This window comes from Pocillopora damicornis, chromosome 11, assembly GCF_964200805.1.
Source record: "Pocillopora damicornis chromosome 11, jaPocDami1.2, whole genome shotgun sequence".
Lineage (NCBI taxonomy): Eukaryota > Metazoa > Cnidaria > Anthozoa > Scleractinia > Pocilloporidae > Pocillopora > Pocillopora damicornis.
The window spans coordinates 13,859,981-13,875,343 of NC_142680.1; the positions used below are offsets into that span (position 1 = coordinate 13,859,981).

Sequence of the window (15,363 nt, forward strand, 5' to 3'; positions counted from 1 at the left end):
AATGTCTTAATAAAAAAAAATTTTACACTTTACATTATAAAAAATTAACTATATGGGGCCGGGTAAAATTACGAATTGATAATACTTGTGTTTTCAGAACTTGCAGAAATTGCCCGACTTAGGCAACAATGCATTAAATCAACTCAGTGGTTTTTCATGAATATCATATTGATGTATACTTTATACTTCATATATTTAGTATGACGTAAGTAAACACGTCATGAAGTTTACATGAAACACGAATTCGAACCGCAACAGCTTGCAACCGATGGGAGCGAAAAAAGTTCCATATCTGGAGGTGAATACATTCCCATCGTATCATGCAGACAATTTATATGATGTGATTCAGTGGATCAAAATATTGCTTCCTTTATTTCAGAAGAGAGGTATATTGTATTGATTTTGAGACGATAGAAAGAAACTGCTGCAAATCAAACACAAAATATGCCACCATAACATGAATAGCGAATGAGGAAAAGCGTGGATGAAATGATGGCGAATTTAACTGAGGATGGAAACTATACGACTACAGACCATTATTTTTTATGCACCTCAGTGGTTGGAACTTCCGAAAAGACATTTATTTTAGCTACAGGTCTCCCTCTTTCCATAATTGCTTTTCTAGGGAATGTTGTGATCATTTTTTCTCTACAGAAGGTGTCTTCCCTTCATCCGCCGTCAAAACTTTTGTTTGGTTGCCTTGCCTTCACAGATTTGGGAGTGGGCCTCATCGTGCATCCTTTGCGCTTTGGACGTTATCTGTCATTAGACCATTCGAAGACGTGCCACTACTTATCCATCATCTATCTTGTCACGGGTTTCGTGTTTGCTGGTTTATCCTTGTTGACAATTACTGCAATAAGTGTAGACAGACTTTTTGCTCTTTCACTAGGGCTAGGGTACAGACAAGTTGTAACTGTGAAGCGAGTAAGAGCCCTTGTTGCCTGTTTTGGGTTTCAATCGCTCTCCTTGCCACGGTGGTCTTTCACAGTGTTCGTATTGCTCTTGGCATCGCGTTTGCAGTGTTGTTATCATGCATAATCATTTCAACCTTTTGCTACATCAAAATTTACCATGCACTTCGCCTTCGTTTATCTCCAGCACAAAGACAAGGTCACCAAGGTCAACCGAATGGAGAAGGAATTCAACAAAGCAAAGCGCGGTACAAAGAGACAGCGTCCACAGCAGTGTGGGTTCAAATGACCTTTCTGGCTTGTTATCTTCCGTATGGTCTAGTCGGAGCTTCTAAAGCTATCACTGGACTGAATACGCCATCGCTTAGTTTAGCCTTGACTTTATCCACTTCTCTGCTGCTGTCGAACTCGACTATTAATCCATTCTTATATTGTTGGAGGATGAGGGAAATAAAAAAAGACGTGAAGGAGAAGATTAGGCGGTTCTGCTGTTTATCCAGTGAAGAAACCTAAAGGTCTCCAGTGATTCCACCCATATTTTATACCAGCCACTACAGATATTGTATAATTGAACCGTCTGCTGTGAGGGTAATTTAGTATTATCAACTGAATTGATAGCGTAAATTGGTCACCATAAAGAGTTTCAGAAAACCTTAGAAATCTATCAGGAAAGTGAAAGGCTGAAAATTAGTTGCAGGACGCTAATAGAAGTGATTGGTCATATCACGTTCAATTTTACGCGAGCTGTCGCATAGTATTACAACTAAGAAAAATCTGAATTCACGGTGCATTTTGCATGTTCGGTCTTAATCCCTTAGAAGGCACATGTTGAGAATGGAATTATTATCTTGTCGATGAGCTTATTTATTAGAAATATATCAGCATGGGGCTAACGCTCGTCAACGTTAGAAACTCTTTACGGTGGCTATTTTACATCATGAGCTCAGTTGATGAAACCAAGTTATCTTATTATACACCCAATCGACGCACCACCACAGTTTGTTGAGAAACTTACCACCTTTATTAGGTTATTGCTTTGCAAAACGAATTCAATAAAGAATTACAAGTCAAACGCATAGGTCTTTCTCTGATTATGTAAAAGGGGCCAGTTAAACCTTCCTGTAATAGTGATAAAATTAAACTTGATCGAACTGCTTTTGTTGGCTACTGGTGAAGTGAGCCTGTCTCTTGAATTGGGTCAGTCATACACTTTTCGCACTCCATCATGGATAACCGCACATCGCGCGCGCGTTTTGAGAGATCAATAACGTATACGATACTGCAAAATAAATGCAATCCTTTTGGAAGGCTAGAAATCCCAAATCAGATCCAAGTATCTGCAAAGAGTGAACTTTCGTTTTCAAATTACACCGGCAACAATTAGCGCGCTCTGATCGGGGGTATTTTTCCAGACGAGATGTATGGATGGAGTTCCGATATAAAATTCAAGGATCTTTTAATAAACTTATTCATTAATCCAAGATCAAAGTTGATAACCACACGCAAAACCGTGCGGTTGTCATCATTTTTAGTTTCGAGAGTCATCTAATTTCAACTGGAAGAATTTAGAAAACAGTAAGTTTATGAGTGAAAAATGTACATTTCAAAAGAGGCGGTAACATTCTCTACTCTCAAGACAAATGTGAAAAAAAGTCTCAACGCTTTTCCTTGTTTTCACTTGTTGAAAATACTCCCAGATAAATGGAAAATGGCATCTCCGATTATCTAAACAGAAAAATACATGGTTTGGCTGACTCCTCTGCGGCTCTTACTTCTCTTCAGTAAGTGGTTTACCAAAAATGCACTCTGCTCCTAATTCGTTGAATAAATTGCAATAAATTTCTGTCCGCCGCAGCTTCGTTCGCGATCTCCTTGACACGGTAACATACACTCCTCGTTTCTGACCTTCGATTCACCTTTGAAATAAAGTCCACAGAGGCACTCAGACGCCATTAATAAGCCAGCAAAAGTGAAGCCGTTAGAACCACAGTGCTGCACACAGATGTCTGGAACCATGGCTGGGTGTCCCTCATATCTGTGCTTCAGTTGCTGTAGAGGGTCAGAGTTGTGAAAACAACCTATATATGCTCCGCTTGAGGATCTAAAGGTATCTGAGGAAAAAAAGAGACTTCGAAATTCTAACAGAAATACGAGAACACTTTTTTAACAACTTTTACGAATTCTGCGACAATGTACACCACGCCTGCCGTCTTTGTTCACAAATCTTTGTTAGTGACAATGTTGCAATAATTATTCCGGGAGTACGGAGCAGGGATTTTTAAAAGAGTTTGGGGAAGGTGGGGGAGGATGTTTACAGTAACGTCTCATCTAAGGACCGAATACATGAGAGGGATGACTGCGATTTCCAATTACACATGCAAAATTATTAATTTTCGTCGACAGAGATGACGGTACATTCATGTGATCCTTGGTTCCCCGTTTGATTGAAGACAGAAGGCGCAAGGAAAAAAGACAGAAGTAGGAGAAGAAGGAGAAAAACGTTTTCCCCCTATCACGAACTGATTATTTACCCATCAAGCTTGATTGAGCAATCCCTTTGGATTCCGGAAATTCATCGTCGGTGTCCTGGTCGTCTTCATCACTGAGATCTTTAAAGTTTGATTGGACCTGGTTGAAGGTGAACTGAGGTATGTTTGGTATAAAATGGGCCCCCGTTGGAAACGTCGACGTAGCCTGTGAACTACTCTTCACTGGGGTAGAACCTACAGAAATAGATGGCAAAAGTTCTTCTGTTTGTTTTTATTATGATTATTACATACGTTCTAACGTTCATTCTGTCAATTGCTTTTTTACGTTTTCATTTTATATGACGTCAAGGCGTGTGTTGTCCCATCTTCTGTTATCAATTGCCCGTAGCATCATATCCCGAATTCGATTGTAAGTGAAAAAAACCTTTCTTAAACTTCTTCATCTGTAATTTACAGTTCCTAGTGTAACTAGCGCTGCGAGGGACAAAACACACCATGAGTTATCAAAAACCGTTTAATTAAAAGAAATTGTTGTGGAATTGAAATTTCTAGTCGGGGTAGAGGTGTGAGGATGGAGAAGAAGGTTAAAAAAAATCTATGTCGAATTAACAGGAAAATACAATAGATCTCCCTTCTTGCACCACGTACCATAGCAGGTGCCATAGTACACCATCACACTTGAATTACTCAACTGTCATAATGAGAAGCCACTTTTACCAAGATAGAAACATATATGCACCTTATAGTTCAGTGACTGATAGTAACACACCTGGCAAAGGGACAGTGATATCGAGTTGATCATTTCCTGGATCCAGACTAAAAGTGTGAGTGACATTCTGTCCATTGGGAAGATGCAGAAATACTTCATAATCTCCAAGGAAACCACGAAAGACAAAGTAGGCATCTGATTGGTCAATAGATGTCGCTGATAATGTGGCATGGGTAGTCCACTTTTTCAGGAGACTGCGGTAACGCAAACCAGCGGCATTAATCTGTTTGTTTAAAGAGTTGATATTGAGTTGCTACGATAAAAACGCCAACTCTGTCTAACAGTAGGGCTCTGATCGTGACTGTGTTTTGTCGGGATTTGAGACAGCAATTTCTCGAGATAAACTCGGCTTTACCTCGGGTAAACCAGACCATTGCAAATCACTTGCCTTCTGGATACTTCTTTTCATTTAACCAATAAGAATATTTAATCTAAAATACTAAATACATATTCACCTGCGACATATTTTGTCGTAAACTCTCTGTTCTAGATGCCTATAGATCTACATTTATACATTTATGAAAAAAATTTAGTATGGGGAATCAACAGTGACTCAAACCTTCCAGTCGTTTCCATCAACAAGTGAAGTATACGGTCCCCTCCATGAACTATAGCCCCAGAAACTCCACAGAATCAAACCTTGAACGCCAGGAGTACTAAATGCAGTGCGCATGACGGTTTCCAGGCTATCTGCCCTTTTCATAGGGTCCTTTTCAAGAACATCGACTTCTGTCAACCATATTGGAATCCTGGCTTCACCTAGCATGTTAAGGCGATACTAAAACACAAGAATGACGAAGAACTCTAAAAATCTTCGAAAAGAAGAAAATCCGGAGAGCGCTTTTTTAACAAAATTGAGCAAAAATACTGCACTGCTTGGCTGAAGCCTGAACCATGCATGTGAAATGTAGAGGTCAAGATGCCAAAACCCCCCGTACGACATAGTTCTTACCCAGGCTTAGCGAGCATTATCTTTTAATTTATCATTAAATGCAATCTATCTATTTTACATGCCTAAGAACCTTGCAAGCTGCTTTAGTCTAATACAACTATTTATCACATAAACTGCGGTGTTATACAAGGATTTCCGGCCCTGAGAAAAGTCGTAACAACACTCGTGAGAAAATATCTTATTTTTTTACGTGTGTTGATATAGCCAATCAGCTGCTTACACGTCACTCGCCTTTGACGCCACTCGGTCAGGTTGATGAATGAACGGCAAAGCCTTCACGATTCTCAATACAAGTTGGTTGTCGCAGCTTTCTCGAATTATTGCGGCTAAAACACTAAAGAAATCCGTATCGCTGACAGACAATGAGGTTCAAACTTTCCTGTAAGGGGAAGAAAACTAATATACTAAAAGGAAAACCGAAAGTTGCGTATTCGGTGGCTTTGGTGTTAGCATTTCTCTCGGCTGAGAATGAAAATTGACAACTGGAAGATTTGCCACCGGCCGATTTTGGCCGTTTACCCGAAAGACTTCTTCTGTCGGTAAGGACAAAGTCAATAAATGACAATTTTGTAACTTGAAAATTACAACCATTGTTGTTTTCGTATTCATGACTCAGCGCATTTTTCCATCTTAAGAGTCAGCGCCAACGCACTCTGCGATTGTTATTCGAGGATTGTCGATTCACTTTTGTTCATTTATTAATGAAGTCGGCTTTTCTTCCCAGCAAAGGGCTATTGTGTTTATATGATAAACAAAATAATACATGGTTGCTTGTAGATATTGAATTTCTCTCCTCGTGTTCAACTCGACACCTCACTGGTTCGCTGCGCTCACTCGTGAGCTTTCGAGTTAAACTCTCGAAGAGAAATTCCATATCTACGCGCGCCCATGTATTCTCTATATCTTGAGTCTTCTTGAGCTAAAGACATGGATTTTGTTGTCTTTGTATGACAAATTTATCGCCTGGCAGTACGCTCACCTGGAGTAGCGTGGGATTCACGTGACCAGTAAAATGGCCCTGAACTCCAATTCCGTCCAGCGGAATTCCACGTAATAGCAAACCCTTTGCCTCCTCCAAGAAAGCCTGAAATCATGATAAGAGAAGTTTTTTATGCTTATACATCTCTACCATCCATCATGAACTGAGTAAAGGCTCTCAACTCATTCCATTGTATCCGCTTTATTTTATCCAACTGAGACACATTTCTCTTAAACTAAGGTTACTTTATTCCTAATCCTTGTTGCTGGGCTAATTCACTGAGAAGATTATTAAAGAAAACATACTTCCACCCCTCACTTGCTCCAAGGCCGTAAGGGATCGAAACAGTTGGGTACACACCTATTACGACTTGTAAAATTAGATGCTATTACAGACATGAATCTTTTCAAAGCATTATTGAGTATAAAAGGGTATATATTGAGTATAAAATTGGTTCATGCTTGCGGTGCGTAGATCGAGTTATGGATGCTCGCGGGAAGTTTGGAGAGCACGAGAAAAGCGTAAGAGTTGCTCGAGGCGCGGCGAGAGTACTTACACTGTTGGAAAAGGAAAATTGAAACAGTGACTGGCGATAAAAAATTTTATTTTTAAGATGTACATGTAACATAATTATGTACACTTACTTTTGTTTCAACCTATATAAGTCCTATTCACCTGAGTTAGTTGTCCATTTTCTACCACATCAAAATCATTGAGAAATAAATCAACATCCGGGTCTGCCTGGGCTGCTGCTTGGTACATCCAATCACGAATGGTGACACCTTCACGATCCGCAAAAAATGATCCGTGCAGCATTTCGTTATTGACATCCCACTGCATAAAACTAAAAAAGATATTGATGAAAAACGGCAAATGTTAGACATAAATATAGAACATACGTCTCTGGTTTATGTCGCACAACTTTTATTCCTAAATTTATTCGTAGAATTTAATTATTTCGGTCGACAAACTGTTAGGATGGCATTTTCTACTTCGAAACAATCCGAAAAAACTACGACCTTTTGAGTAGTTTACGCAAAACTGAAAATACAATTTTTCCGTTACATTTTTCGCGTTGCAGGTAGCTCAAACGGATCAATATCACATTTCCTTTCTTCGAAAGGGATCCTGGCATTCGCGAAGGTGAGTAAATGGTACTGCTGGCTCCTGTTTCTTTTCTTTCCCACGGAACATTCTAATTAGCGAGTGCAACCCGAATGATACTTACATCACATTTACCATTAATAGCAAAAGATTGCGACAGTAACAGCAACAACAACATTTTTCACGACGATCTCAGCAACAACAAAAAAGGACATCGACTATGATAGCAGCAACAGCAACCACAAGATCCAAGTTCTGTCTTCATACACTCACCGGCCTCTATATCTCTCAAGGAGATTATTCAATCTTTCATGCAGTATTTCCCTCAGTCGGGTATTTGATAAGTTCTTCACCCAAAACGGAACTTGTGTATCAACTGCCCAGAAGACACAATGGCCACGAATCAGTTTGCTGAAAATTGGTTAAGGAGGCAAATTATTAAGGAAATGATAAATTCTAAATAACATTCCCTTGACACAGAGAACGGAGAGTTGATCGTTCGCTCCTCTAGTTACAACTCAAGTTAAACAACAATGTGCGGCTTTGCTCGCAATAAACTGGTTTACAGGTAACTGCACCCATAACATTTGTCTTGCTCATCATACTCGGCTTGAAGGGATGTGTGCATAGCCAATTAAGGAAAAACTTCAAGTGCTCGGTTTTCGCGTCAATCATCAAGACCAAAATGCACGTTGTTAATAAAATATTTCACCACAATTTTGTGGCGACCTCAGTTAATCTTCAGATTGCACCAAGGGTGCAGTCCCGCATTTAAGTTTAAGTTACTAAAATAGAGAATAATTCGCAAAAATAGAGAAAGAAGAATAAATTTTTTTTCAGTTAATCTCTTACTTGTGTGTTTGTAGGAAATCTACAGCCTCGTCCGAAATTTTGTAGTTGAAAGAGCCCTGAAGTGAAACGTACCTATAATAAGTTCAAAACGCAAATGATGCGTCAGTTAATTAAAATGAACTTTCCCCAAATCACACATAGATAAGTTAAGAAAAAAACTTGATAATAACGTATTACAATACGTACTCAGTTGATAAAACTAAACTGTCTCGAAATACCCTAACCAACGCAGCACCGCAATTTCTTCTAGGTACTCCTTGGATGGCTTATAGCAAAAAGAAAATTTCCACTTTCTGAGCTTCCCGTTTGCCTTTACTCCAACACTACTGGGTTCTAAAGCTTTCAACTTTAAGTCGTACCAACATTAAGAGGTTTTTTATGGGTAATTTTAAGTTATCAGTGACAGATCATTTTTATGAGTTGAGAAAATCCTTCATTTATAGTGCATAGGAACGCATTCGTATGTAGTTAGTTGAAGAACGTTTGAAATGGCTAGATTGACTGAACACCACCATTTAATCTGCAAACATTTATCAATTGCAGTGTATGCTAGAACTGTTAAAGTTTACAAGTTTCTATGTTGTGGTTACTCACCGGACTAGGTTCGACATAGCTCCATTTCAGAGAACTCTCCAATACTGCCCACTGGAAGTTTTTTAGATAAAAATCACGATATTTTGGTTTATGTAAAAGGTACTTGCTGTTAACGGCCGCGCCGAATGCAAAGAGGTGAGATTTTTGTCTTACCTAGGGATTAAGAAACGAGGTGTTATAAGTTTTATTTAATGATTTAACTGATGAAGCATTTTAGATTAGAACCAGCTAATTCCTAAAGAAAGACAATTTCTTCGACTTGTCAAGAGTGCGTGTTGAAGGAATAATTCTGAGCTTCAGACCTCCGCGCTTCGACATTCTACTAATGAGCTTCAAAGAAGTCTATGGAAAGAAAGGCCGTTATTGAACCCATATGTGACAAGAGTCCTGTACACTGTTAGCACAGGGAATGTCAAATGTATAGAGAAAAAAAAAGTGGTAAATTTTGTGTTTGGTAAAGAAATAGGGAGAGACGCTTTTTCGTCATGTCACGAGCGTGGATAACTGAAAAGAAAGCTGAGTCTCCGTGAGATATGGGACTTGAGACCTTTGGATTCATGCCTATGACTTTTATTTTTTTTGATCTTTGATTGCATGGGACAAAAAAAAATGTGCTACTCACTGTCATTTTCAGATTTTGAAGAAAGTCCGCAGAGTATCGTGTGCCTTGGATATTCACTCTAATGAAAAAGAAAAACGGAAACAAAACTCGTTTGCAATTGCCAATAATCTACAAATAAGGTGTGAAGAAATTCTTCAATAAAATGCGTACTTCCACTAAAAATGAAAGGCAAAAAAATTTGTCATTCCAAGGTAAAGAAAATAAAAAATCGTAAAAATCGCAAAAAAAATTGTTTGCTTACATGAATATAAAGCTTAGGGTTACTCCTTGTTAGCAACTATCATTTTTCAAGAATGAGAGCTGTTTGTATTGCTAAGGTGATTTTGTGCATTTTTAAAGAAGGGACTCGAGTTGCTTTTCTCTGATAAAATTTCAACAAGAAAGGCTCTTTAGTGTTCTACCTCAGTCTTTGAACTTTCTGACTTCCCATAGAAAAGAAGATTGGAGAAGCAAATGGGTTTTAATCGCTTTCATCATGAAGATGCGGGACACACAACAGATCGAGGTTCCAAATTTAGTGTGCCTATAACAGAGGCACTGTGAGATTAAAGTGTCATGTCTCGGCTAAGTCTCGAACCCGGGCCTCTCGACGTACTGACAATTAGAACACTACGCTTCCCAACAGCATTTAAAGAACTGTAATAAATGCCTGCTTCCACGGACCTTAATCTCGCGTTTCTTTTTCTGTATTTATCAATGAGAGCATCGCTATGTTCTTTCCAGTCAGGCCTTTGAAGAATTTCACCGAGATACAAATCGTCCAACAAGATGTCAACCGTAGGTTTGGGACCCTTGAAGTAAATGAACATGTACTGGAAGCCTGCCTTAGCCGCTGGAATTTCAAATGCAGTATGCCAAAGGACCCAGCCATAATCTAGGAAAAAGTGAAACATATTTACGGTAATAAATAATGGTAGTAAGACCGAGTGAAGTCCAATTCGGTCTGTAATCAGACGAGTGATTAACAAAATCGCATGACCGCCAAGCAGAAGTCCGATTTGTCAATTAAGAGTATGACTACAGACAGAATTGGATGACAAGAAGTCCTGTTACCAATTAATCATAACCACTATGATTTCCGTAAAAACAAACATATTTAGGACAAACAATGTCTGAAGTAAAAACTCCTCCATTTTGGAAATGTCCCAGTTTTTTGTTTTTTTTTAAGCAGGATAAGTGGTTGTCACTATGGTTATTGTGATCAATTCTGTGATTGGTGGATTTAGCTGCGTGGAATTAGTATGGTTGGCTGCTTCAACTGTCCGATTATATGTGCCCGATTACAGCCACCTCTCCGATTACACTGTCTAATAACAACTGTACAGAATGATTAGTGAAAAATAAAGAAGCTAATGTACCAGTCGCATTTGAGGAAATTGTAATGGTAGTGAATAACCTGACTAAAGGTCTGTGTTTTGGGATAGGGCAAAACCAACACAAGTTGCACTTGGCAACAGCTTTAAAGCTGCGAAAGAGATGGAAAGAGTCAACTGAGGAAAATGGTGGGACAGTTCCGAAGTTGGTAAAATGGTGTTTCTTTCATGTGTAACATCTACTAACCTGGGGAATATTTTGTCCTCCTAGCAAGACGCTTGCTCTTCTGTTTCTTGTCTCCCCTTTTCTTAAAGCGTATCCATAACTCAAGGCTATGAACATCCCCAGTTTTTTCACGGTCCAGAAGTTTCGTCCATCCCATAAATTTGTAGATGCGTCCTGGCAAAACTCTGCTACCTGAGTAAGTTATAAAAAGGATTTTATCTGTAGCAAGGTAGTTTACTTCAACAAATAGAGAATACCTTTTAAAAAAATCCGCACTCTTTACTAATTATAAAACCAGAGGAAGATATTAATCCTCTTTGGGAGTTCTCTTGATGGCTGGTTGCTTTACGCCCTGTTCCACATAATTTTACCCCACTAAATCACATACTTTGATCGCCAAAATAAAATAAGAATTTAGGAAGTTTGTCACCACGGACCTAGTTGAAGGGCTCGTTAAATATCTGCCATCTTCATTTTATTTTATTTATCTTATTGGTCAACTTTGCCTTGTGCAGAACTTCACGAATATTTTGCCTTTTGCTTTAAATACACAATTTCAAATAAAGTGTAGCAAAACTAAACAACGACGTTTTTGTGGTGTAGGAGCTCTTACCTACATACTGACCAGGTCCCGCCCATTCAGAGAGACGTGCAAGACATATACCGCTGTGTTTTCCTTCTTTGGGTCTCTGCCGACTGTATCGGGCAATGAAACCTCCACGAGGATCATCTGTCTCGCCTTGGCAGCTCCATCCCTTTATCGGATCATTTACCAGTGGCTGTTCAAATCCTGGGTTGGTCAGAATGTTGATGCCACTAGTTGGTGGTCGGTATGCTGAAAATGGGACAACACAGGATTATTTGATCATAATTGCACCTGAAAAAGTAATGAAGAAGAGAAAGAAACAGCAAAAAAAAAAAAACGAAACCAAACTAACAAAATCAACGGCAAAATCACACAAAACGCCTACGAGGCGTACATCAATGCAAGTTGAGTTCTGAATGATTGAATAAAGGGGGTAAGTTTCTAGAGAAATTGCGGTGCTGCGTTGGTTGGGGTATTTCGAGACAGTTTAGTTTAATCAACTCAGTACGTATTGTAACTTGGTCATTGTAACGAGTTTGTAAGGTTAACGTTTCAAGCGTTAGCCCTTCCGCTCGAAACGTCACTTTTAGAAACTGGTGGCCAATTTGCGTTATCAACCCAGTTGATAAATCTCAATTTACTTAAGGCAAATTGGTCTACAAATGTGGAGAACACACAGTCCAGAACTCTACGACGTTAGAGTTCAAAGCTAACTCAAAAAGTGTACATTTAAATTTTAACTCGAGACCCAATTTAAGTTGATGGGACACTCTCCTACCTCTAAAGTCACTTTCGTCAATCTCCTTGAATAGAGGCTGTAACATAAGTGGCTTTACTCGACCATTCTTAACCAATGGGTGTCGCGCAGCATTTACAGGAATGACCGTGTTTTGATCCAAGGCATTGTTTAACACGGCCATCACATTATTTGAGACATGATCTCCGTAAGCAGAATTATACAAATCACTGATGAAATTTCTCTTCTCTTGGTCTTCTTCATAAAAGAGACGCTTGCTTCCGGTGGTACCTTTATTAAGAGGGCATTAAAGTATAGAGAACACCAATCAGTGTAAGAGGGCCACATCTTAAGAAATGAAACCAGAGTCATCTGGAAAAATGTAGAGCGGAGCTTCATGGGAAAAAAACTCACGAATGGTTCACTAACAAATGGGCCTTCAACAACACAGACAATAAAAACAATAAAGACAGTTTAGAAAGTTTCTTAAATTTCCTTTAACAAGCATGGCGCAATTCTTCAAGTCATTGTTGTTCGGTAACTACGTTACGGCATTTTCCTTCGTATTCCTTGTGTTCTTGCCTATGTCAAAATAGACGGCGGTAGGTGTGGGTACATTATATTCTCTTTTAGGTTTCCCTTCCTCTAAAAAAATCACAGAATTTAGTGACCGAACTATTGGAGAAAAAGGACAAACTAAGTCAAAGGGAGGCAAAGTTTATAAGCTGATCGATCCTTCATAGTATTAAACCATGTTCAACTGCGCTCTCCTTCCTACGACCAAACATGTCCGTGAGGCAACTTATGAACTGGGTTAAATAGTCAACATTCGTATTTCCTGAAGTAGGCTGTCAAACCATTTCACAGGTCACAGGGATTTCGTCTTACCATCCAAGCTGTAAACATCCATTGCGCTGAGTCCCCCTGTGCCATTGTGGCATTTAGTGGAGGGACCATACCGCATGTAGGTGAGTGCTCCATGAACGCTGCCTACACATGCTGAGTTGTTTACGACTCCAAACACTGGAAACCCGTGAGAGTAAGCAGCTTTAGAACACTGACGCAGTAGTGAAATGTGTGACTGTCGTTCTGGCAGGTTCAATCTTATTTGTGGAAGAGAGTTGTCGTCTTTCCAGCAGCCTAGGTAATCATAAACTAGGACAGTGGAAAAGGAAAGTTAATGAACTACCATTGATGTATCATGTCAATAAACTATTGGCCTGTTACCAGACAAAGGATAATTAGAGGCGTAAAAATTATTCTGTACTGTAGTGTTGAAGGATCCGTAATCTGTAGTCAGCCAATGGGCATAACAGAAACTTGATGCCCAACTTCGCCGCCTCATGTAGCCAACTAGAACGAGTGTTTATCACAAGATACACGTAATAATCATTGGTAGTAACTGAAAATTAAGTTGGTTTACCGTTCTGTGCCGCCAGAAGTATGCAGGACTGCAACAGCAGGAATATCAAGGTAGGTTTCATCGAGTTTTCATAATCGTTGGCCTCGGTAGAATGGGCAGTTTTTTCTTATAACTCTCTAAACTTAAGATTAAAATAGCAAAACGAGAAAAAAAGGAAACATCCCACAATTAGTTTACAATCAGTACAAGCGTTAAAAATAAATGCGTTATTTTGCCGAGACTATAACAATTTGGATCAGAAATAATAGAAAGTTTAGGCTAGCTCGTCGAATGAATTAACATATTTTACTGAGCTCGTTTCTAAAGGAATAGTATCTTTCTTTATTCCAGCAGCGCGCTAAAAATTTACCAGTTTTCTTTTCCATTTACACACACGGTGTTCTTCGACATTGCTGATCCTAGCATTGATCCTAGCACTGGTCCTAGCACTGATCCTAGCACTGATCCTAGCACTGATCCTAGCACTGATCCTAGCACTGATCCTAGCACTGATCCTAGCACTGATCCTAGCACTGATCCCAGCAGAATGCAGGGCTCTTGTCACACATCAACTTAGAATATAACATAGCTCATTATCGACGTTGTCTGTTACTCAGTGGAAGAGCGTTGGCGCGCAAAATGTGACGGTCTGAGATGCAATATCTCGTGTGAGACTTGGGTTTTTCTCTGTTCCATGCTTGTGGTGCGGCAAATAAAAATTTCTTACACGTTGCTTATAAGGTGCTCGTGAAAACGACTCAATATTTCAGTGAAGTGTTTTGCTTTGCTGGACTTGCAGTGGCATATGCTGCCGCTTTATTATTTAAGAGTCTGTACTTCTATGGCAATTTTCAAAAGGAAAATCTCAAAAACGAAAATACTGGATGTCATCGTTGAAAAAAAAAGTAATTAACACATGTCACTCGGGCCCTCTATCATTCATCTAAGATTCAAAGGATTCAAAGTAATTCGTATACCCGAAGTTAGTCTACTTAAGAATTTGAAGGTTTGAAGCACTTACCTTATGTGTTGCGGTAACTGGTTGTGATATTACTTGCTGGAAATCCACAAGATAGTCACTCTGAAACCTGTTGCGTTATGAAGGTTTAACAGGAAACTTGAAGACACACCATCAGCTACTTTCTCCCCTCAGTGTTCACGGTAAGATTTGATAAGAATGAATCTTTAGGGAAACTCTTTGGTGAATATTTTGATCACTGGTACGATGGGAGGTAATTTTGTTATCAAGAAAAAAAATCACCGTAAGATTCACAATCAAATGTTTGTCAGTAGACGATCAAATATTCAAATGAAAACCATAACGTTTGCGCTCATGTAATGTCGAATCACCTCTAAGGCACCCTATCGTAAAGGCGCCATTCGAAGTTCTTCTTCCGTCTGCGCAATTTTGGTCGCTAAATTCTAGTCTTTGGCATATTCGAAAACTAAAATGATCACCGCAAACAAAAAATTCAATCTGCGTCGACATGTACAGGTGGCCGTCTTGTATCAAATCACAAAATCAAATAACAACCTGCTGGACAACGGGGATCACCGTTTGATCACTCGACCGCTACAAAAACAAAACGATTTGACCCTTAACTCCTAAAAGTGATTGACATGTAACCTCTCACCAGGATATCCATGCATTATCCAGCAAACAGGTAATGAAAATACTCACACTTATCAGGCAGGTGTTGTCTTGATCTAACACCAAATTCTCGAAACTGTTGACAAGGAAATCTGTAGCAGCTAGAGGGGAGAATTAACAATCAGGTGTAAGAGCTCCGTGACAGTGTATGCACACTAGGACCCCAATCCTTCA

At 39.3% G+C, this 15,363-nt stretch overlaps 1 protein-coding gene and 1 pseudogene across 2 annotated transcripts; one reads left to right on the forward strand and one right to left on the reverse strand.

Annotated features, from left to right (window-relative positions):
* Window positions 1–330: 330 nt before the first annotated feature.
* On the forward strand, window positions 331–1,570 carry LOC113684200 (adenosine receptor A3-like; annotated as a pseudogene).
* Window positions 1,571–1,912: 342 nt separating this feature from the next.
* LOC113684199 (uncharacterized) lies at window positions 1,913–15,031 on the reverse strand. Of its 2 annotated transcripts, none has more exons than XM_089187928.1 (17): window positions 14,560–15,031; window positions 13,560–13,680; window positions 13,025–13,291; window positions 12,179–12,427; window positions 11,428–11,649; window positions 10,836–11,006; window positions 9,939–10,149; window positions 9,276–9,333; window positions 8,654–8,806; window positions 8,060–8,115; window positions 7,481–7,618; window positions 6,779–6,947; window positions 6,104–6,208; window positions 4,732–4,950; window positions 4,173–4,395; window positions 3,446–3,637; window positions 1,913–3,025 (listed from the first exon to the last, which is right to left on the reverse strand). In XM_089187928.1, the coding sequence occupies exons 2-17, from the start codon at window positions 13,618–13,620 to the stop codon at window positions 2,727–2,729; spliced, it is 2,793 nt and encodes a 930-aa protein (XP_089044054.1). In that variant the 5' UTR covers window positions 13,621–13,680; window positions 14,560–15,031; the 3' UTR covers window positions 1,913–2,726. The 2 variants fall into 2 exon arrangements, with proteins under 2 accessions (XP_089044054.1, XP_089044055.1); XM_089187929.1 differs by having other exon boundaries at window positions 13,560–13,675; window positions 14,560–14,690.
* Window positions 15,032–15,363: the final 332 nt, after the last annotated feature.